Source organism: Coturnix japonica, chromosome 5 (assembly GCF_054131305.1).
Source record: "Coturnix japonica strain WE chromosome 5, WE-NBRP24, whole genome shotgun sequence".
Lineage (NCBI taxonomy): Eukaryota > Metazoa > Chordata > Aves > Galliformes > Phasianidae > Coturnix > Coturnix japonica.
In genome coordinates, this window is record NC_140667.1 from 36,575,338 (window position 1) to 36,597,375 (window position 22,038).

General features: G+C 43.0%; 3 protein-coding genes across 29 annotated transcripts in view; 1 reads left to right on the plus strand and 2 right to left on the minus strand.

Annotated features, from left to right (window-relative positions):
* Positions 1-5,480, minus strand: part of ENTPD5 (ectonucleoside triphosphate diphosphohydrolase 5 (inactive)) — a 21,641-nt gene extending 16,161 nt beyond the window's left edge. For 5 of the 18 annotated variants that reach the window (XR_014946699.1, XR_014946697.1, XR_014946698.1 and 2 more), the window contains exons 1-4: positions 5,291-5,480; positions 2,898-3,169; positions 1,891-1,970; positions 270-413 (exon numbers count right to left, since the gene is read on the minus strand). Coding sequence is in view for 11 of the 18 variants with exons in the window: in XM_085549172.1 (XP_085405298.1) it covers positions 270-413; positions 1,891-1,970; positions 2,898-3,169; positions 5,291-5,454 (660 nt within the window). In the remaining 7 variants the exon portion in view is untranslated. Of the gene's footprint in view, positions 1-269; positions 414-1,890; positions 1,971-2,897; positions 3,170-3,295; positions 4,072-4,142; positions 4,214-5,099 lie in introns of those variants that run through there. The other 13 variants (XR_014946703.1, XR_014946702.1, XM_085549177.1 and 10 more) reach the window with 7 other exon arrangements.
* The window catches only part of BBOF1 (basal body orientation factor 1), a 21,687-nt gene extending 7,376 nt beyond the window's left edge, over positions 1-14,311 (plus strand). The window contains exons 1-10 of one of the 9 annotated variants that reach the window (XM_015865066.3): positions 5,553-5,747; positions 6,878-6,943; positions 7,608-7,751; positions 8,617-8,697; positions 9,071-9,141; positions 9,433-9,577; positions 9,980-10,473; positions 11,937-12,041; positions 12,464-12,532; positions 14,088-14,311. In XM_015865066.3, the coding sequence (XP_015720552.2) occupies positions 5,553-5,747; positions 6,878-6,943; positions 7,608-7,751; positions 8,617-8,697; positions 9,071-9,141; positions 9,433-9,577; positions 9,980-10,473; positions 11,937-12,041; positions 12,464-12,532; positions 14,088-14,142 (1,425 nt within the window). In that variant the 3' untranslated portion in view covers positions 14,143-14,311. Of the gene's footprint in view, positions 1-5,552; positions 5,748-6,877; positions 6,944-7,607; positions 7,752-8,616; positions 8,698-9,070; positions 9,142-9,432; positions 9,578-9,979; positions 10,474-11,936; positions 12,042-12,463; positions 12,533-14,087 lie in introns of those variants that run through there. The other 8 variants (XM_015865067.3, XM_085549180.1, XR_014946705.1 and 5 more) reach the window with 8 other exon arrangements.
* Positions 14,312-14,658: 347 nt separating this feature from the next.
* On the minus strand, positions 14,659-21,985 carry ALDH6A1 (aldehyde dehydrogenase 6 family member A1). Of its 2 annotated transcripts, none has more exons than XM_085549163.1 (12): positions 21,912-21,985; positions 21,725-21,781; positions 20,795-20,869; positions 20,067-20,228; positions 19,835-19,913; positions 18,983-19,285; positions 18,408-18,529; positions 17,979-18,168; positions 17,376-17,557; positions 16,755-16,934; positions 16,454-16,552; positions 14,659-16,146 (listed from the first exon to the last, which is right to left on the minus strand). In XM_085549163.1, the coding sequence occupies exons 1-12, from the start codon at positions 21,960-21,962 to the stop codon at positions 16,042-16,044; spliced, it is 1,605 nt and encodes a 534-aa protein (XP_085405289.1). In that variant the 5' UTR covers positions 21,963-21,985; the 3' UTR covers positions 14,659-16,041. The 2 variants fall into 2 exon arrangements, with proteins under 2 accessions (XP_085405289.1, XP_015720549.1); XM_015865063.3 differs by having other exon boundaries at positions 21,722-21,781.
* Between the last annotated feature and the right edge of the window lie 53 nt (positions 21,986-22,038).

Here is a 22,038-nt window from a genome sequence, read left to right on the forward strand (position 1 = left end):
AAAGTCATGAGCGCGTGATAGACAAAATTCTTCCTCTTTTAAGAGCCAGTAAAGAAAGAGATGTATCAAAAGCCTCTCTCCCAGAGCCTCCTATCCACACCACAACAGAGGATTTCAGGACCATACAAGAAAATCCTTGAGTTTCATGCTATCATGGGATTACAGTTACTTTTCACAGCTGAAATTTGCTGATGGCAACAGGCTGGAGAACTGAGTCAGGAAAGATGAAGCAGAACAGCAGCACTGTATCCAGAAGACATTAATATTACCTCAGAAAGTAGAGCCTGAGCTTTTTCCTCTGACAGTAAGCGCAGTCCAGCTGTGGCTTTTAACACTACTGGAGTCTTCTTCCAGAGGTGAGGTGGTACAGCATCTACGGCCATGTCCAGCAATCTTTTAACAGATTCAGCACCCTTAAAGGAAGAAATCATATTTCACATAGTTTTCTCCCTACAGAAAATGAGCCTCCCAACTCAAAACTAGTGAAACTGGTATTCAATAGCAGAAAATATCCACGCCCAAAAGATGCATAGAAACTGTGCTAGGAACCTCGTACAATCCTTAAAGGAATATCTGCGTTGGAAGGTCAGATACATTCAGAGTTATATCTTAGGGGACAGAATTAAATGTCATTGTCTGTGGGAAGTATTTTTGGAAAAGATGGAGGGAAGCAAAGGAACTGAGTATCCAACAAACCTGAGCATCTTGCAGTATGATAAAGCTAAGTGGTGCAATTACTGACTGAAACCGCAAAGGTCAGGGGGGACAACTCTGAATCTCAGTCATTGCACATAAGAATTCCAAGTGAGTCCATATAAAGTAGCCTAATAACAACGCCAGCTGTAGAGTGGTTACCGCACAAGGCACAGACATCACTGCTGGGCTCTCAGCTATATACACTGTTCTAATAATTATGGTTTGGCATTAGCAATAAGCATTCTTCTGTGAAACTTCTAGAAATGTCTCCTGGTGATGATTTTAATCCTACCCAGAACACAGGGCAATTCAGTGAAATCACAAGAGATCTCATCAAAGTTTTCAAAAAGGGCCATCTACTCTTCCCCAGGGTTTCACACTAAAATTCCTGCAACACTGAATCACACTGAGAAATCTGAAGCTCCCCCTAAGGTAGCCCCAAGTCCAGGACTGCTAAAGCAGGCTTGGCATGGGATCTAATCTATCATTTGCCTGGCACCTCCTTTAGATTGTGAACGAGCTTGCTGTCAGCAGAGGGGATGTGGCAAATGGCAGCTCAGTTCAGGACTGGCTCTGTGTATCAGCATGACTCTTTTAGCTGTCTTTGCCCTGCTGCTCATTTCTGACTCCTGATCAGAGTGGCCTGAAAGAAGCACACTGTGCATGAATTTGCAACCATGTACATTTGAAAATAAAGAGGGCTGCACCTAACTCCAGTTTTCTATTACAATTCTATTGTAAATTACTAATTTATACATTAATTAATAAAGTAAAAATTAACACACCCAATTGTAGATTGTGGAACTGCCTGGCTTTATTTTTGAAAGACTCCACATATAAATTAAAAAGAAAAGTCTAGAGTCAGTAGAACAGCAATTGCTGGTACCAAAATCATTACTCAGCCACAACTGTGATCAAATATTCTCAAAGGCATGTGACCTAGTTAGATATAGCATTTAAGCAACTAATTAAGCCATTGTTGCACTGATGAAATATATGAAGTAATAGCTGCCACTTGACTGTGTGGAAATTAACCCACAAAAGTAGAGCAACAGGTTTGGACAGCCTGTAGTAGAACCTTCACATTTTTCTTGACTCCCTGCATTACAATTAACAATATTTGAACTGCTTGGTAGAGTGCAACTGATATTAGTACAGGGGGATCAACTCACTGGGAATGAAGGAGAGCCTTACCTTTTTAGGCTGATCAGCATAGGCAGAAAGACCTGGTTTCACAGACTCAAATATTTCCCCTTCCAACTCAGGAAGGATCTCTGCACAAATGAGACATTACATAAAACAATCAACAATTCAAATATATAAATATATATATATATATGTATTTTAGCTTCCAAAAGGTTGTCTGCAACACTAGTAAAGAGACTGTCCTTGACTTCCCCTTGCAAATAATAAGTCCCCAAAAATGCTCCTTCATTTCTAAAACACACTTAACAGAACATTACTCTTGTACCCTCCAAGTTCATTGACAATTTATTATGAACACAGTATAATTAGAAGGATGCTTGTTCATTATGCTTTTGTAAGCCACAAGTTGTAGCAATGTAGTATGACTGTTGCCTAATCTTAATGAAATTTCTTTTCCTTCTTGCCACCAAGCTAAGTGTGAAATATTAATTCATTTTAAGGCACATACAGTCAGCTCCTGATCATTCTTTGGTGATTCATCCCATTCACAAGCAGAAGGAATGAACAAAGCTGACTGGCCCCAGGCACTTGGCTGCAAAGCCAAATAAATGTGACCATTGCTCTCAGAGCAGCCTCTGCCATGTGTCTCACTATTGCACACCGTCTATCAAAGTTGGACATTGCACCAGCCCTTCCCAAAGAATGCTGAAATCAAGTGAAGCCACACAGGTGCTACATGCAGTCCTGAATGGCTTAATTAGCCTTTAAGCTTTGCAAAGTTGCTGGTTCACAGTGCACAAGCTAATTCAACCTCTCGAGTCCTGTTTAATGTGCAGCCAAGCTGGGTACCTCCACACCACATCAGTTGTGATGTGCAAGAAAGAACTTTTCACAGCAAAACACTACCCTAAATGGCAAAGAATCACCCCCAGAGGATGATCTGTAGGACAAATCTTCAGCTGATCCCAAATTCTGTACAAACAAAACCCTCTAGTGCAAAAACAGAACATATGAGTCAACATATGGCAGGTGCACAGACTGACACAGGGTCTTACCTGGGCTCTTCTGCACAAAGGTATAAATGTGAATCCGGGTTCCAGTGCTTCCTGCATCAAACATTATGCCATAAAAGGTCTTGGCATTTATAGGGCACGTGTTAGGTGGGAAGAGATCCTGAAACCACATCTCCCGGTTTGAATGGGAAAGAACAGGGGATAAAGAAGAAAACACCAGTGCTAGAAGGACAGGGAGTCTGGAAGATGTCATCCTGCCAGGATCAATTGAGGCAGTCAAGCATGGGTCAACAGTCGTAGAGCTGGTGTAGATCCTGTAGGGAAAAACAATTAGGAAGGAAAGTTACTAAGAGCATCTCCTTACCGTGTCTGTAGAAGAAGTTCTGCCTGTACAGAAATATTCTGCCCTTTGGATAGAAAAGAGCTTTTCAGCACCTCACCTGGCTCTGCTTCTCAGTACCTTTCTTCTCTATTTTTCACACTTCTCCCTTCGTTTTTTTTCACCCTTTTCTCCTGAAAGTTTTCATCCTCAGAATGAGAAAACAAAACCAAACCAGCACAGTTTTTCGGTGGCCCAGTCATCCCAAACACTCAGGTTGCTTACACAGCTCCTAACATCAGCTTCTAGTAAACCAAGGCCCTTGGGCGAAGTCAAGAGACTCAGTACTGGATATCCAAATACAACAACGGTATCTCCTTTCTGTTCACATGCACTTCTTTGTGTAAGTTCTTTACTAAGAAACGTTAATAAAGAAAAGATACAGGCACAGAAAGATTGGCCTCAATAGGCGCCTGGTTAAAGAGAAGGGGAATACGCAGCTATCTTTGTTGTTCACCGTAGAAAAGCAGAAATGAGCGTGTGGCCAGATACCCGCCTTATGCAGTGTCACTTGTGTTGACATGCTCACACACAGAGGCTGCACGCAGCCCAGCATCCCCCAGACATGTGCTTACACATCCATTTGCTCACAGCACTGAATGTTCTGCCCCATATGCCTGCTCATCTGCTCTGTTCGAGACCTCACATGTTTCTAGTGCTGGCATTCAACTGTGATCTGTACAGCCCCACTTCCTCAGTCCCTCTGAATCTTTACTTGCAACCTCTATCTAAACTTACCCATTCCAATTCCTAACCTCTCTCTTTTCTTTTCTACGTGAATTTGACCCTGTACCTTTCACCTATGCCCAGAGAACTCACTCATCCTTCCCTCCCACATTCAACCCTTATACACCATCCATTATTCCAACCTTTGTTTGTAATTATAGCAGAAGGAGATTAACTTTTACCCATTCTCACCAACCATATCATGCTGAGTCATTCTTTGAGCACCCTCCCAACTCGCTCGAGCACTCAGCGATCTCCAGAGCAAACACAGAGCTCAGCCTGTTACACAAGAGGAACCTTGCTTATCTCCCGTGACCTTTATTTGATTGCACAGGATCCCCTCTGCCTTACAAACACATCCTGAGGTTTTATGATCCCACGATGAACAGCCTGGCCATCCCTCTCTGATGGAGAAGAAGGTGAAGGTGTTCAGGGCAGGCGTTGCTGTGTAATGCAACTATGCTGTTTACTAAACAACCACAGCTAAAACCGAGCACCTGCCTTGAGAACAAACCCCAGAGTCTCGTTACAGGCAGCACACGTGACACTTACATAAGCCGCATGATCTCGGTTGATCCGAAAATATCTGACCAACTGCCACCATTAACACATGCTCTTCTTGCCAGCTCTCCTGACTGATGAGCCCTGGCCTCCCCTGAACCGCTCCTGTATGAAATGCCTCTTCTGGGCCCCTTCTCAGCCATCCAGCACCATCTCACGCTTCCCATTCTCTACCTCTCCCCTGGCTTCTCCCTTTCTTTCCACCTTCATCCTCCTAAGGTCCCCCCTCTCCCACCCATAAAGAACCCTACGGCAACACCTCACTATAAAAGAGTCTCTCTGATGAGCAGTTCTGACCTAACCGGGTGTACAACGGCACCCACAAGAAGCAGAGATGGGCCAGGAGAGCACGAGGGCAGCACCAGCAGAGGGAGATGTCAGAGATGCCAGTGGAAGAGGGATTAGAAAAGGGGGTCAGAAGGAAGGACAGAGGGAACATTGTAGGGTAGGGGTAAAATCCTCGCTGCCGTCAGAGCGCAGCAGGACGATGAAACGAGGAACAAACAGACGGGAGAAAGCAAGCGGAGGCACAGGATACCAGCAGGTTCCCGAAGGGCAGCAGCCCGCCCGGCACGCACCTGCAGCGGGACTCGCGGCCGCCGCTCCCGTGCCGTCTCCCGCCGCCCGTCCGTCCGTCGTTCAGAGTTTATTATTACTCGACAGGAGCGGCGAAACGCGCTGGCACAGGCGCAGGGACCGGTTGGGAAAGTTGCAAGTTAACCGAGCCGGACGTTAGTCAAACATTGACCCGCCGTAGCGGGGCACTCACTCACGCCCCGACGCCGGCACCGCCCGCTCCCGCAATCCCTCGGGGCCGCTTCCCGTCCCCGTGTCGCTCCGTGGACGCGGTTCCCGAGGCGACGCGGCTCCGTTCCCCGTCCCCGCCCGCAGCCCCGCGCTCACCGGCCGCTCCAAGCGCCGCCGGCGCCACATCCCGCCGGTACCGCGCGTCACGCGGCGCGCCGCACGGCGCGGGGGTTGCACGTCGGCGGCCGGTTTCCACGGCAGCGGGCGGTAACGGAAGCCGCGGGATGGAGGGCGGGCGGGCTCCGCTGCGGGAGGCGCGGCTGGACGAAGCCGAAGCGAGACGGGCCGAGTGCCGGGAGGCCGCGCGGCTGCTGGCGCGGCGCAACGCCGAGCTGCTGTGCAGGCAGCGGCGCGCCGACAGGGATGCGGCGGCTGTGCTGGCGCTGCTCACCGAGCAGGGACGGGAGAAGGCGGCGCAGGTGCGGGCCGGGCTGACGGGGAGGGACACTGAGCCCCGATCCGACGGCGCCGAGTCCGCGCACCGAACAACGCCGAAACTGGAAGCGAAACTACGTAGCTCGCTCCGAAAGTAATGCCTCGTATATTTGCCCATGGATACTACAACAGCTACAAAGTGTACAGTAACGCTGTTTGATACGGCAAATTCTGAGCTACAAAACACCCTTTCTCAACATAGTCACTACCATTAGCTGTGCGTTTTCACCAGCCGTGAACAAGCGCCTGTATGCCATGCTCATAAACAGCTGCACCAGCAGAGGTGACATGCTGCCACTGCTGGAAGGCACCGCACACAGCTCGCCGTGTGTGCATTCACTGCCTGGACGCCATTCAGCAAAGGCTGATGAACGCCGGTGTCAGTGGGTGCATGGAGGAATTCACACCTTTGCTCCATCCACCCTTCCATGTCAGACACCGTTCTGTCAGGCTGCCCCTCTGCTGCCATCTGTCGCACGGCAACAACATGGAGCAGAATATTGAGGTTCAACCTCAACTGCCTCAATACCAACATTCACCCCTGACCTCATGGGTCAATGACATCAAATAGGAGGCATTACTTTTGGAGCAGAACTCGTAAATGATATATAAAAAAATCTGTTTATTGAATGAGAAAGCACAAATCTTCAGTCCCCAGAACACTGATGGGGTTAAAAGGCAGGAGACAATGCTCTTGATCACACCCCATCCTATTTCTTGTAGACGTCACGGAAGGTCATCTCTTTTCCAGCTGCTTTACCCCCTTGTCTGAACTCCTTCTCTCTCTGCTGCAGCACTGCCCAAAACAAGGAAGAAAACCCTCCATCCATCCTCCATTCTTCAGCAGGCTCACAGGTCTCTTTCTATACAGTACGGGTGGGTTTTCATTGTTCAGGCTTGCACTGTTTCCCATACTTAGCACAGACCAAGGGTGCTTCTTTCACTCCCCAGTTTTAAGTACACTTTAATAAGCCTGAACATTGCAAATGAGGACCCTTCTCCTTTGGTGTCTTCTCATAGTTGATTTTAAAGAGAAGAACACAGCCCAGACATTACTCCTTTCCTCCTCTCCCTTCCCCCCTCAGTTAATGTTTCTTGATTTCTATTTTCACAGATCGAGAAACTGAAGAAGGAGCTGATTGATTTGAAGCAGCAAACACAAGAAGAGAACAGGAAACTGGTGAATTAACTTTTTGTCCTCAGAACAATGGGATCCACTGAGCGGGCTGAGCAGTAGTTCTGGTTTTAGATTGTGATGAGTAATTTAGGGCAGCAAACTCTGCCAGAATCTTGAGTGGAAAAGAACTTGAAGAGACAGTGTTGATGTGGGAATTACCTTCTGACTTCCCTGTATTATTTTGGATAATAGGAATACTTTATAGTATCTGAAATAGTATTAAGAACCAGGTGGGTAATGGTGAAGCGAGAGACCAGCCAAAGCATGTTTCATTTTTATTGAGTTAACAAATAATTAATTAGAATTCTTCTGTATTTCTCCTTCATTCATTGCTATTGAAGCAAAATTTCATTAAAAGAACTATGAAAATTACTGTTCACTAACAGAGGGTGATGATGCACTGGAACAGGTTGCTGAAGGAGGTTGTAGATGCCCCATTCCTGGAGGCACTCAAGGCCAGGCTGGATGTGGCTCTGGGTAGCCTGATCTAGTGGTTGACGGCCCTGCATATGGCAGGGGAGTTGAAACTAGATGATTGTTATGGTCCTTTTCAACCCATTATGATTTCAGATATTCAGTAGTGTGTGCTCTGTGTTTTACGTTACAATACTTGATGGCTGGCTTCTCTCGTTTTGTTTCCCTCTTACTGGTTATTTGTGAATTGCAGGAAGACTATTATACCCAACAAATAAAAGAACTGGAGGAGAAATTTCTGAATAAAGTTGGAGAAATCAGCCAAATTAAATTAGAACTGAATTTAATAAGGGAATTCCGCATAGAGAAAGCAGCTGTGGAGAAAGAGATGGAAGATGTAAGTTTGTCATTAAGATGGGTTTGTAATACTTACTAAAAAAGCAGCCTTTCTTGCTTTCTGGTAACAGAGTCTGGGGGTGGAGAACAGACACGACTGATGTACTGAGCTGTTTTCTTTCAGCACAGTTTACAGAGTCTGAGGAAAAGCACTAAGTTTGTAAAAGGCAAATCGCACAGCTAGAGGTTGCATCTGCAATGGGCCGATTGCTGTAGGCTGTTGTGTTTATATGGATGGAGTAGAGGCTTTAGCACATGTTTTGATCTACACTACAGATATTAAGTAGTGGTATTAACTGTAAAACATTTCAGCTGAGACAGCAAGCATCTCAGCTGACTGGGGACATCCAATGGGCACCTCAAACAACTTAAGTCATCTTCCTGACTCAGCTTACCTCATTTTTTTCCAGCTACAATACAGATCTTGGAAACAAAACAACATGCTTTCTATGGAGAAAAATGATTGATTGCTCAGTGGCATTTGGTTAGTTAATATATAGATGATTTTAAACTAAGACAATAAATATAGTTAGTTTTTCTAAGGATGCTTTAGGCACTCAATTTCAAATGGTCTTGATGACTGAATAGGCAAACTAAAACTAGGCAAGAAACAGAATGATAGATCGTGTGTGTGAATGACTGACTAGTATGAAAATACAGGCTAATGTGAACTATGAAGAATAAGCAGAAGAACAATAAAAGTCAGATTTAATTGAATTTTAGAGATTGTGGGAAGATTTGATGAGGACTGTGGGTAGTTCCAGGAAAAAGTACCAAGTACCTCCTTGAATAGTTGTATCTGCGTTTTTAATTATAAGGCTGAAATTAAAGCACCTCTATTACAGAAGTTTATCTTTTTATCACAGTTAAAGAAGAGCGTCAAAATGTCAAGCAGGAGACTTCACGACGAGGCTGTGCAACGGGAGAGGAGGTTTTTTGAAGAGAAGGTAAAAGCTGACAGGCAATGAAAGAAAATTTTATCAGAAAGAATTTCTCCCACTGGTTATTCTGGCTTCTATATTTCAGACAGCTCTTTACCCAGCATTTTACAGTTCCCCGCGTTAATATAAGTACGATGACTAAGTTGAAAGGTAGGTGCAGCTTTCAAAGGAAAGGCATAGGATGTCATGGTCCCAGAGAGGCATTATTCTCCATTGCTATCAGGAATGTAAGTGCCCATGGATGTTCATTCTTTTTTGTTGGTACGAAGTTGTGCTAGCTGAAAATTGTGTAGGATTTTAGAACTTACACTGTACCAGGTTTTAAGTTTCAATTCCAAGGGCCTCAAGCAAAGTTCAAACAGGCTTTTCCCTCTTTCAGAAAAGACTAGAAGAAGATACTAAGAAGAAGCTAATGATGGCAAGAGAGGCTGCTCGACAAGAAGCTGTTTTGTAAGAAACTCTTGCCATTTCTGTTTTCTACTTTACTAAACTGTTTTAGTACTGTGTTCTGAAGAACTGCTTGCTCATGTTACTGCATGTACCTTGAAGGGCAAAATCAGTGATGACTAAGGCTGTTTTTTCTATTTTAAATGCCAAGGTGATGGCAACACTTGCATTTAAACTGTAAGGCTTAATTGGGAAATTAGGACACTGAAGTAATGCTTTTAATAGTAAAATAAAAAGAAAAAAAGTATGAAAGTTTGTGATTAAAGTTCATGGATTTTGTTTCACTCTGTCCAGGCAACTGAACAGCATTGAGAGACAGGTTTTTAAAGAGAACTTTCGTCTTCGTGGGGCTTCATCTTATCACCTGAAGGAGGCAATGGAGTTGTGGAAAATGAAACAGAAGTTAGAGGAGGAAAAAATTCTTCTGCTACAGGAAAAGGTTTCTGCTCTGGTTTTAGTTCTGTTTCATTCCCCTCCAGGAAGAGGTTCTTGAAGTCCTGGAAACAGATGTAAGCATACTGAGAATAACTTCTCTACAGCCAGACCTATCTGCAGCTATGAATTCAGAGTTGGCTGAAAATAAGAAGAACTCTGGTTCTATCTTAATGGTAGAGGAGACTGAAGGAAGGTTTTCCCATAATAGTCCAAGAATAGGTCTTTCTGTAGTGCACAATACTCACCGTGCTTCTGTTGCAAACAAGAAACTGACCCAAGAGAAATATTCACCTCCAGTATGAAGGTGCCAGCATCTTGACTACGTTGCCACTGCTGGGGGAAAAGAAAGACATCCAAATTTGGTGTGGAACAAAAGCCCAAGTAATTTCTTCTTCTCATCTTTCAGGAAGTCACTGAGAGTTTGATTAGAAAAAAAATCCTACAGATCAACAAGCAGAAAGCACAGATAGGAGATCTGCAACGTAAAGTGGAAAAACTGGAGATGATTTTATGCCACAAGACTAAAGAATTTGAGGCAAAGACCCAAAAAACGCAGCATCAGGCACTGATAGAAAACCAGGCCAGCATGGTTGAGATCAAGAAACTGCAGCACCTGCTAGAAATGAAGGATCAGGAGATGAACCGAGTGAAGAAACTAGCTCGGAATATCTTAAACGAGAGGACTGAAGTGGAAAGGTTCTTCTTAGATGCTCTGGAACATGTGAAGCAGGAGATCATAGCCAGTAGAAAACACTACAAGGAAAAGGCCCGAGCTGTCTATTACAGGAAAATGATGGAGGCATGTGCAGGGAAGGAAGAATTTCCCAAAATTAAAACATTCAATATCAACATGAACAGCACAAATAGTGTGTACAGAGACCTAGAAGAAGCAGAGAAATGGTACTGGTATTTCAGCATCAAAAACTAGTGCTTATCTTCCTACCATACCCTACAAAATACAACAAAACCCCAAAATCTTTGTGATTATATTGTCTAGATTTGGAATACTTGTGGAGGCTGCCATAGAGAGAATAACTGTAGGAGGTGTAACATCTTGTCTATTTGCAATGGCTTCCTGGGTGCCTAATTACACTTTTTGTCATTATTTCAGTGGATGAAATTGAGTATAAGCTCAAAACAGTCCTTTTCTTATTCTATCGTTTGCTATGGAAGTTAACACTGAACTTTCAGTACAGATGTACTTCTGCAGTTTCTTTTTAATAATTATTGTTGTTACATCTCTGGTCTTTACGGGCTGTTTAGGCATCATTCTCACAATGCTCTTTTCACTCACTACAGTTACTTGTCAATACTGAAGCCTAAATATTACCATTTTGTTGCAATCTTAATAGCTCCTTAGTATGCTGCTGACAGTTTTAACCAAGCAACCAGTAGATGGCAAATACCCTCCATTCAACTGTTCGTTTGTCAGATGTCAGAGGCCATTGGCTTTGCATTGTACTTTCAAAGCTTGTTTTATTCAAGCTTCACAATAACCTATAAAGCAAGCCATTGCATGAAATATACAATGACATCAGTATGAAGATCATATGCAGTATAATACTGATTGGCAGGATTATGTTTGAAAAGAAATAAACTAAAATCTGATTTATAAATGTAGGTATCTAAGAATTTGTATTAGGATTAAATTGAGGCTACACATGCCACAGTAACCAGTATTATAGATCTTGAGCCTCCTGCTACAAACTACAGCAAAATCTATGCACTTTAAGCCATAGAATAAGTGTCCAGCATTGCTGTTGTTTGCTTCCAGCTTTGGTGAGAGATCACAATTATACTACTCCCAAATAAAACATTTGTTTATTATGCACCAACTATTGAGTAACTCACCAATGTGCAATCAATTAGAAGGCATCATTCAGCTTACCTTATCTGAAAACTGATACAACAGAAGTACCAACCGTTCAAAAATCAGAGGGGAAAGTAGTTTCAGAGATCTAAGGAAGCTCCCCCTTAGAAAGAAGAGAAGGGAAAGACTGGAACTGAGAATAAAAGTTGATTACACATTAACTCTCCTGTGTGTGAACGATTAAAAGAAAGGACAATGTACTTGAAATGAATAAGTATCAGTACAAGCCCCCTCCCTCCCAGTATTTATAATCAATAACTGTATAACAGAAGAGTGGGTTGATTTTTTTTTTATTCTATTTATTTAGAGAGCTATGGATTTAGAAGTTAGAAAGACAGTACACAAATGTATCTCTTGAACTTACATACTATGAATAGCTTAACAAATGCAGTGCATAGATAGAATTAAAAACACTTTCTACACATACAGAATCCATGAGAGAAATGCCTTTGACATTTTCTCCTAATCCATTGATCTTTTCTGTGTTTTTCAGGGAAAATACCCAGTTTGATAAAGTAGATATCAGTGAGTTGACATGGGAACAAAAAGAACGTGTCCTGAGGTTACTTTTTGCCAAAATGAACAACACAAATCTGTGGTAATATTCTGTTTCTTCAATAGAGTTTTCTTTGTTATAGCACTCCAGAGCAGAGGATTCCAGGAGACTCTGCATCTACCATAAGAATCTAGCTAACTGTGTGGCTTGGTGTGAGACATTTTAACCTCATGAGAGGTGATACACACCAACTTTGGACATGCGCTTTTCTTCCTTTAAAAAACTCTCCTCATTCACTTATAATTGTAATGATTTTGCCATAAAATACAGAATGCAACAGTGAATGTTATGTTCAGTTCACATAGCTGATTTCAGATAGTGCATTGCAATAGCCCTGTAGCATCCTGACATTTCTGGCTTGCTCTTCATTTTAGAAAACAAGGAGTTTGCTATGGGATTAGAAACCTGTTTGAGTGTACTTCGCCTTCAGATGACAATAATTTGCTGTTTTTTCTTCCTCACAGGAAACACAGCAGAGATCTGACTACTTCAACTCCAGCTCCTGCTGATGCTAAAAAAGGAAGCATAGCTGGGTAAGACACTCAATTATACTACGCTATTTAACATCTCCACAGTCCTGATAATGTAATTTTCTCTGTCAACCCTCCTCCTCCTTTAGAACTAATTTAGTCTATCTGAAGATCTATATTGGTGTATATAGATGTATACCAAGAAAAATATGTGTGACAAGTGAGGAATTTGTTACTTACTTTTATACTTCTGGTCATGGTGATCTTCTTTTAGCAGGGGGCATTCAGACAGCTTTCACAACAAACAGAAAAATAAAAATCTCGTGCCTTCTTAAAGCCTCTTCTTATCAACAAAGCAGCTTTAGTGTTTTTAGAGAAAAAATGTGAAAGGCCACAGTTGGACAGAGAGACATATTTTAAGCTAGAACACAGAGTTTTGATTAAATGACAAAATACATTAAGCTGATTTCGTATAGAATCACTATACAAAATATAGTAATAGTAGTAGTATAGGTAATGGGCCTGCGTGAAGCACTCACGTGCCTGGTTTTCAGAGGCAGACTCAGATACAATACGCAGCTAATTATAGTACTCCAAGGCAAGTAAAACCAACTTACCCTGAAGGAATAAATAAAGAGGAGTTTGACCTTGTTGTCATAGAACACTATGCCAGATATGAGGCAAGTATTCATAACTTAACATGTAACACCCAGGAACCAGATGAGCAGATAAAATTCATAAAGAGGAACCCTGGAGGGATTTTTATGGAAAGATGAGAGAGCTCCTTCTATGAGGCTGACTGCCACTTCCAGAACCAGGTGTGGAAGTAACAGACAGGGAAAACAAAAGCAGAAGTTGCAGAGCCCAGCTCTCAAAGATGGGTAAACTTCTGAAATGTCCATTTTTAGGACTTACACTGTTAGATAGCTTTGAGAATCCAGACTGCGGTGTCCTCCAGGCAAAAACCAACCAAAAAAGACCAAGGGTTGACTATAAAATTGTGTTTTAATAGAGACCACAGAAACTGGAAATCCTTCATACTGAGATTATATTATTGCATAATACAGAAAATATATTCTTTAGTTCCTATCATATATGTTGAAATAAAAGGGATAATAAACAGGCAGGTGAAAAGCCATGATAGCGGTGAGATGAAATATGTACATCGCCATCAGTGAGCATATGCAGCTCGATCTAAAAATATGTTTAGTTAACTAAAAAAGGCAGATAGAAATTTTGTATTCCTAATATGTGTAAAATAATCTGATTTCAATATGCTGTTGGAAATGCAGATGATCAGAAAATGTATTTGCACATATGTTAAGAACTAACACAGATGTGGAGAAAGTGCAGTGACTCCTGCAGATCTTCATCCAGCAGACATGCTTGATAATAAAGACTAATTTTGCTATCAAAGCTTAATCTTAGAGTTTCTAAGGGGAAGAGATTGTGTGCTTTGAGCAGAAAAGTCAGAATAGCAATACTCAATAGGAAGAAAATCAGTGATTCAAAAGTGAGCAACTGTAGACAGTAGTATAGACTATTACTGTATATTCCTTTCCCAGATATATGAATGAATGCCTATGTGTGATTAACCCAGAATATTTTACCTTTTCAGCACAGAAAATATTTCTTCCAACCAGATATTCATTACACAGCAGGATGAATTATGAGTCATCATCTTCTGCAGCATCCTTCCATGTATTCAGATGTTAACACTACAGATCAAGTAAGGCAGCTGTACTTGTGGCATCAACGAGTATATCTCCTATCTGTTATGCTGCTGCTTTGACTGCATGTTTGAAATTCATCTGAAATATAACTACTTTCCTCCCCCTTACAGTGAAGGCTTGATTCTTTCCAAAGCCAGGAGCTAGGATGACCCTTTGTGCAGCTCTAGGATGGTTACACCCAAACAGATATAATTTGATTAAAATGCATTTTCAGTTTGCAATAAAGTGTGTGGAGCTTAAGTGCTCTTGTGATCACACAACAGGTGTGTGGAAATAGAACCAAGGCATTCCTTGGAATACTGTATGAGGAAATTACTACAGAAGTTCTTGAAATGCTGTTAAAAATTAAAAAGGATTTATACAGAGGTTACAGAAGCAATAGACAGACCAGTCTCTGCAAGGAGGGTAACACAGTCAACAGAACACCTATATAGTATCTTATCAAGGAACAATCACTTTCTGCAGTGATTAGCAAACTTTTAATTCATAATCAAATTGCAAGGTGAGAATTTTCCCCCAAGTACAGCAGAAGAAAAAAAAACAAAGATACAAATGTTAGCAGATCAACAGCAGTTTCTCTAATACATAACCGTGAGTTACATTGTGTCTTTATCAGATGGCAGGATACAGAGTCTTCACATACAGAGTTTTTAATCAGAACAAGTAATGATTACAGTCGTTAGAATAGTATTGTTTTCCAAGGGTACTTGAATGAAGTCCCATCAGATCCCCCCCCTCATGGCTGCATCATCTTCCAGGAAGCAAGAATCAAAACACAGGCTTTCCAGCTCCAAATGCACGTATCAGAACAGGGTACAGCAAGACTTACCCATCACTAACAATGGGACTTGCAGTCCCTAGAGAACATTACTGTGTTTGAGCAAATGTGACAAAGAGTCGATCAGACATCAAAAGAAATACATTTATAATCAGCAAAACACACAAAACAGGCCTGGCTGCTTTGTGATTAAATCAGGTGTTTTTGATAAGTAGACCTGTCCACTTATCCTTCTACCAACCAGACGGACATGATCCTGTGATGCAAAGACATACACACACATTTCTGCTTCCATAGTTCCATTATCTTAAAGGACCCGTAGGCACATTTTTGTTAGCACAGTAAAAAGGCACGAAGCAACTTCTAGGTATAATGGAACTGACAGTAAGTTGGAGAATGCAAGCCACGTGCACAACAGGAACAGTTTTCGGCTGTAAGAGGCACGGTGAAAGTCATTGTGCCATATGGGTATTTATTTCATCCTCAGACAAGCAATCAGATGCTTCCCTGAAAAATCCTTAAAGATATTTCCCAGGTATTCTGGAAATTCCTCAACTGATCCAAGACTGACATTTTCAACTCCAAAACTTGCTGTCTTCATTGTATGTAAAAGTCACTTCTGTGACACATCCGAAGTGTCCCAGTCACGTCATTCAAAGTGAATACTCATCTGAGTATGGTGAGCTCAGAATCTCAACATGTAAGAAAGTGGTAAAGAAAACTGCTACAAGATGTAGCCAGCAGTGGATTAATAAGGCTAGAGGTGATAAAGTGGAAAGCAGAATAATGTTCAAGTTCAGAAGGGCTAGAAAGAAACACAAAGTAAATCTCATCTGTTTTCCCTTTCAGTTAGATAGGATAATTCTTTCTGATAGTTATACAAAAACAAACAAACAAAAAACCAATCATAGCAACAGAAAACCCAGACTGTGCACTATAATCTTGCCTTATCTAAATAGAAAAAGAGATCCTTAGAAAACTGAGTTTTCTATTCATTCCCAAGGAAAACATGATAGTCAGGACAAAGCTGGGCTCTGGAGACAGCATCTTTAAAGGCTGATTTAGTTCCCCATAGTTGGCATAACCACAGCAGGCTTGGTAACAGTGGCATCTTCCTCTTTCCATTGAGAAATGACAGTCTTCAGCTGTGTGTAGAACTGCACTCCCTGGAGGAAAGAGACGCAAGGATCAGATGTTCAGCCTTAGATGTTCACACCTGTGCCACAGGTTATCAAGCAGTTTTTCCCCATACATAAAAAGCACAAACTTTTCCTATGTGGGAACAATTCCTGTCAACTTATTTCTCTCAACAGTTCCCAAAAGATTCTGGTCCTATGGGAAATGTTAGTATTTTAATTCTTACTCCCTTCTCAAATGTCCCCCCAGTAAGGGGAGATCTGATGATCATTGCCACTGCTAACGTGATTTACCTCAGATCAAACTAAGAAAGTAATCTGAAATTTGGCAAGTTACCTGTTTGCCATAGAAATTCGCATCTCCTCGGAAAGAAGCTCGAGAACCAGTGAAAGAGAACATGGGCAGAGGTACTGGAATTGGCACATTGACACCCACCTAAACCAAAGGAAAGCTGCCATATTAATCACAAGATACAGAAACAGCAGGTTGCAGAGCACTCTCCAAAAGACACAGTATTCTGTATCTTTGAAGCTGGGTACTATTGCTGAGTAGTCAGTGATTAGTTGCTGTAGCTGGATGGCTATTTACCACAAATGGTGAGTGAGTATTAATAGCAATAATTCTAGTTTGAACATACCTGCCCCACATCTACTAAGTGAGAATATTTCCGAGCTGTGGCTCCATTGGTGGTGAAGATTGCGGTTCCATTTCCATAAGGGTTATTGTTGACCACCTTAATTGCATCATCCAAAGTGTCTGCTTCCAGAACCACTAAGACAGGCCCAAAGATTTCCTCCTTGTAACAAGTCATGTTTGGCTGCCAAGAGAAACAGCAGAAAAAGCAGACTGGATATTGATTATAATAAATAGGATATACTATATAAAATCCCAGGAAATAGGATATAAGCACGTATGCTGATCACTCTCAGGATCAGAAAGTTCACAGTGCTCAGTGGATACTTAATTTGACACAGTACAAACTGTCCATGTGTTCTTCCAATTGGTCACATACCAAAAAAGTTAAGATTATAAAGTTATTGATATGAATAAAGTCAATTAAATCATTCTGTTCCTGTGAATTCTTTTATCATCTTCACAACATTTCACAATTAGCACTTCATTGAAATTGTGCAAGGAAAAACTGAGTTATTTATGAGATTCATGCATGGTGAATCTTGATTACTGACCAATTTGGCTGATCCATTTTTCAAATGATCCTTCAACACACTGCACCAAGCACTAGTTTTGGTTAATTTACCTTCACATTGGCAAGGATCGTTGGTCCAACAAAATTGCCATTTTCGTAGCCCTTCACTTTGATATTACGTCCATCCAGAAGAAGACTGGCACCTTCATCTACTCCTTTCTGAATCAGGTGACAAACCCTTTCCTTGGCCTGGGGACTGATAAGAGGCCCTAGGTCTGCTCCAGGCTGGTCTCCTGTAGAGAGGCAGAGATGCAAAGTTTTTAACCATTTTTAACCATTCCTCAACTACATCAGCAGGAAAAAATAGGAAAATTCTGATGTTTCTGAGCAAAGATTTGTACCATTAAGGAACATAATCAACAAACAAGAGGAGTCATGAGCATTGTTTTAGATCACTGGGAAGATCACAGATCCTCCTCGGAAAGAAAACTTTTCCTCTATGCAAGACTTCATTTAAAATAAATGAAAAGCAGGTGAATTCTAATATCAATTTTGAAAGTACTTATTTCCATTTTCCCCTCTTGCTGCATGATTACTACCAATTGAAAGAACATGTAATGAGACTGCTATGTAAACAGTAGGTTTGTGTTCTATGTAGGACATAATCTCAAAATTCCAGTTAAAACCAAACTTGTAAATTATCAGAATCTGTACCTGCATTTACACGTAGATTTTTGGCTCTCTCCACCAACTCAGGCAACCATTTTCGTGCTTCTCCCACTAGAATTGCTGTAGACAGGGCCATGCAGCGTTGGCCAGCTGCTCCAAAGGCAGCTCCAACCAGCTGGTTCAAGGTGTTTTCTTTATTGGCATCTGGCATCACTACACCATGGTTCTTTGCTCCCTGAAATACAGAGCACATACAGACTCCATGAACCAGTCCTGCTCACTTCTCTAGTGCTCTGGTAATAACATGATGTAGTAGTTATGACTTTGCTGCCAACAGGCTGGCAAGAAGGTCAGCCTCATCAAGTAACTAGCAGTAGCAAAGTCAGCATCTGCTGCAGAACAGTGTGGTAAGTTTAAGCACACACAGATAGAGGCAGTCCGTGTGGTGCTGCATGTTGCATTGAGTGGCATTACCATGTTAGCCTGGACTCTCTTCCCATTCCGGGATCCTCTTTCATAGATGTACTCTCCAGCCTGATTAGATCCCACAAAGCTGATTGCTTTGATATCCGGATGGTCACAAATGAAGTTCACAGCTTCAAATAGGAAATAATACATTATATGCTGTAGTATAAAATGCTTTCCCCTGTTCTCATCCCCATACTGCTAATCTATGCATCTTTCTTCTCATTAGAATTCTTGCATCCGTCTCCTGCATTTGAGCTCCCCTGCTGCTTGTTCATGCATCTCTCCACTCTAACTTCTCAGCATGTGAGCTCTGCCCCAGGGCTCTTACAACAGGATTTCTGCTGGCTTTTCATGCTCTGAGCCCCAAGTACTCAAAACACAGGTCCTATGACCACCTCCCCCCCAACCCCCCCCGCCAGTCAAATCTCAGGAGCTCAGCACATATCTGACAGGGGCTAAGACAGAGTTCTTTCCAAACTTCTTTAGCAGCAGCAGGATCAGATGTTCAAACAGCTCTAACACCCCCACTAAACACATGCCACAACATACACATACTCCAGTCCAGGAAGAGCTATTATTACCTTCATGCTGTCCATGGATAATATTCAGGGTCCCATCTGGGGCACCAGCATCCTGAAACAGCTTGGCAAGGAACATGAGTGCTCCTGGCACACGCTCAGAAGGTTTCATCAAAAATGTATTTCCACAAACCATAGCCATGGGAAACATCCAAAGAGGAATCATCGCCGGGAAATTGAATGGTGCAATGCCAGCACACACACCCAAAGGCAGACGGTAGGTGCAAGTGTCCATGTCTTTAGTGATGGAGGGCATGGTCTCTCCCAGTATGAGAGATGTCACACTGCAAGCATGTTCAACCACCTCTGCAGCAGAAAGGGCAATATGCCACTGGGTGATCTGTTAATGGTCACTCCCCGAACTCCCTTCTCGCCACTACCTTGACCCAAGACTTTCTTTCAGCCACAACTTAAAACTCACTGTGCTCCAGAAAATCCCTTTGCTCTCCCAAGCACTGTGAGCTCACTGTGAATGGATTCTCTCCCAAGTACACCACTGTGATAGGTGCACAGATTCAACAGCCCCAGCAAAAGTAGTACAAACATAGTTTTAATGTACCAGCTGGGATTCAACCTCAGACATCTCAGCACAAGTGAGAAGCTCCTATCCCTTTACAGCATTCAGTAGTCACTTCTAGGAAAATAAAGGATTTAACAACCTGGAAGTGAGTTATAGGAATTCTACCTAAGGGAACTTCTCAGGTTGGAGTTACAACTGCCCTTTTTTCTTTCAGAAGGAAGCTATGAGGGGAGCTACATGTACAAATTTCTAGAGCAAACAATTGCTCAGGAGAATTCCTCCCTTCCTGTGGGTTCTGAAAGCCCCTTTTGTAACAGATGGAGCCAACAGCTTACGGAGGCCTCGGAACACATCTCCCTCAGCATCAGCCAGTGTCTTCCCTTGCTCAAAGGTGATGAGTTTTGAAATTTCTTTCTGAAAATGGAAAACACAGTTTATGAATGTTAGGAAAATGGCTGCCCGTAAAGAAGGGCTCAGGGGTAAGGTTAACATCTACTGAACATCACAGTCTGAGCAGATCCTGGGAAAGCAATGCATTCAGCAACAGCCATCACTGCAGTGTCTCACCAGATTGTCTTTGATGAGCTGCTGGTAACGCAGGAAGATTTGCTGCCGACTCAAAACAGATGTTTCTGACCAGTTCCAAAAAGCCTTTTTGCAAGAAGCTACAGCTGCCTCCATTTCACTAGTGGTGGCTTTTGGTACACGAGCAACCACTTCATTTGTGGCCTGATGGAAAGAAAAGAATTGTATCAAAACTCAGTTTATTCCAGCTGTCCTTGCCAACCATTAAGCAGTCTTCACACATCACACACCTCATACTTCTATTCTAAAAGGAGCTATACATTTCAGAAGGAAAACAGAAAAGAGACTCCTCTCCTAGTGCACACTGAGAGGCCTGGACCACAGCTGGAATTCTATGCATTTTGTAGTTCTGTAAATCTTCAGTCTACACACCTCAGATCAGGCACTCAGCAAACTGTAAATGAAGCACTGGTTTCCGAGTGGGAATTTCAGAGGCTTGTCTGACATAATTTGCAGTTTGATCAGGACTTCATGTTCAGCTGGCATCAAACCATATCAGGTTGCATATATGCAGGATGACAGCTGACATTTCGACATCACATTCACAGAGCCTTTCTATGTGAAAAATAGTTAAGAAAAGTCTTAAGCTCCAACTCTAAGCTTTCTCCAGAAGCACACATACTTCTCCCTTTCATCGAGTGATTCAAGGAAATCACAGCATCCTCTTGCACAACGATTGTGGGTATATGAGCAGAAGCCATTTCACTTACTGGATTGTGGATATCAATCCATTCTGTGGTTTTGGACTCGACAAACTTCCCATCGATGAACAGTTTAGTTGTTGGCTGTGGAGGACAGCACAGTGAGTGATCTTTCCCTGAAAGTGCACACATAACAATGTGCCCTGTTATGTGCAGGCTTTTGCCATTTCCCACTGTACTCCATCATTTTTTTCCCCTTGATTTAGGCTAAAATTGTCAAAACCCCGTCTAAAAACTATTACAGAAGATACACATTGATAGAATCATGTTCAGAACTATTTTAATCTACTCAGTCACTACAACTGCTAAGTCATAAAAACCCTGCAGTTCACAGACATATTTAAAAGAAACCAGTTAATAATTCACTTGGTAAGAATTCTGCCCATTAGTTAAGGAGTTCAGGTAAGTATGGAGAAGAAAAAGCAGGGGTAGAAGATGCAGTTAGTGCTGCAACATGCAGGAAAAACTGGAGCCATAAAAGTGAAGAGACTGGAATATAGTGCCAAGGGCTTTGCTGAAGTCTAGGTAGACTGTGCCAACAGCCTTTCCCTCATCCACCAGGCAGGTCACTTGGTGAGGGCAGTGAGGGCAGGGATGCTAATGCTGCTGTGATGGTGGGAAAGGGATCAAAGGACGAATCAGGAAAATAAATGGGGCTGAGCCGGACAGGTCACGGCTGCGAAGAGTGTAATGGATAAGCGAGGCCTCGGCTTGTGAAGGAACGCGGCGGTGGGTTAAAATAAGAATAAGACATGACAAGTGCTGATGTGGCTGGCGTTACGGCGGGACGAGCCGTGCCGCGGGCTGCACTCGGGATAACACCATCTTCAGAACTGAAGGAAGAGCAGGAAATCCGAGCTGCTCCTCGGCCCGACGGAGCCACCGCCGCGGGCCCCTCCAGCCCAACAGCAAACAGAGCTGCCCGGCCCCACTCACCACGGAGGAGGAGGAGACGGCGGCCGAAGCGATCCAGGGAGCCCCGGCTGTCCGCGGCAGCTGGATGTGGACACAAGGCAGCCCGGTTACACGGTGCTCCCCTCCTCCTCCACACCCCCCACCTCCTCCCCACCGCCCCCCGAGGTGCCGCCCTCAGCCCCGCCCGCAGCGCTGTGTCCGACGGTCTCACCCTGAGCACCACGCGCCGCCCGCCCCAAGCGCCACGAGCCACCGCCGCCATCCCGGCCGAGGGTCACAGCGCTCGGACCCCGAGCGGAGCCCCCAGCACAGGGACCCGCCCCCACCTTCTCATTGGC

Coding starts and splice junctions, on each gene's coding strand:
- ALDH6A1 (XM_015865063.3), bottom strand. CDS start 21,962: ATGGCGGCGGTGGCTCGTGGCGCTTGGGGCGGGCGGCGCGTGGTGCTC. Junction 20,870..21,721: donor CCGTCTCCTCCTCCTCCGTG/GTGAGTGGGGCC, acceptor TGTCCTCCACAG/CCAACAACTAAACTGTTCAT. Junction 20,229..20,794: donor GGATTGATATCCACAATCCA/GTAAGTGAAATG, acceptor TCTTTCCATCAG/GCCACAAATGAAGTGGTTGC.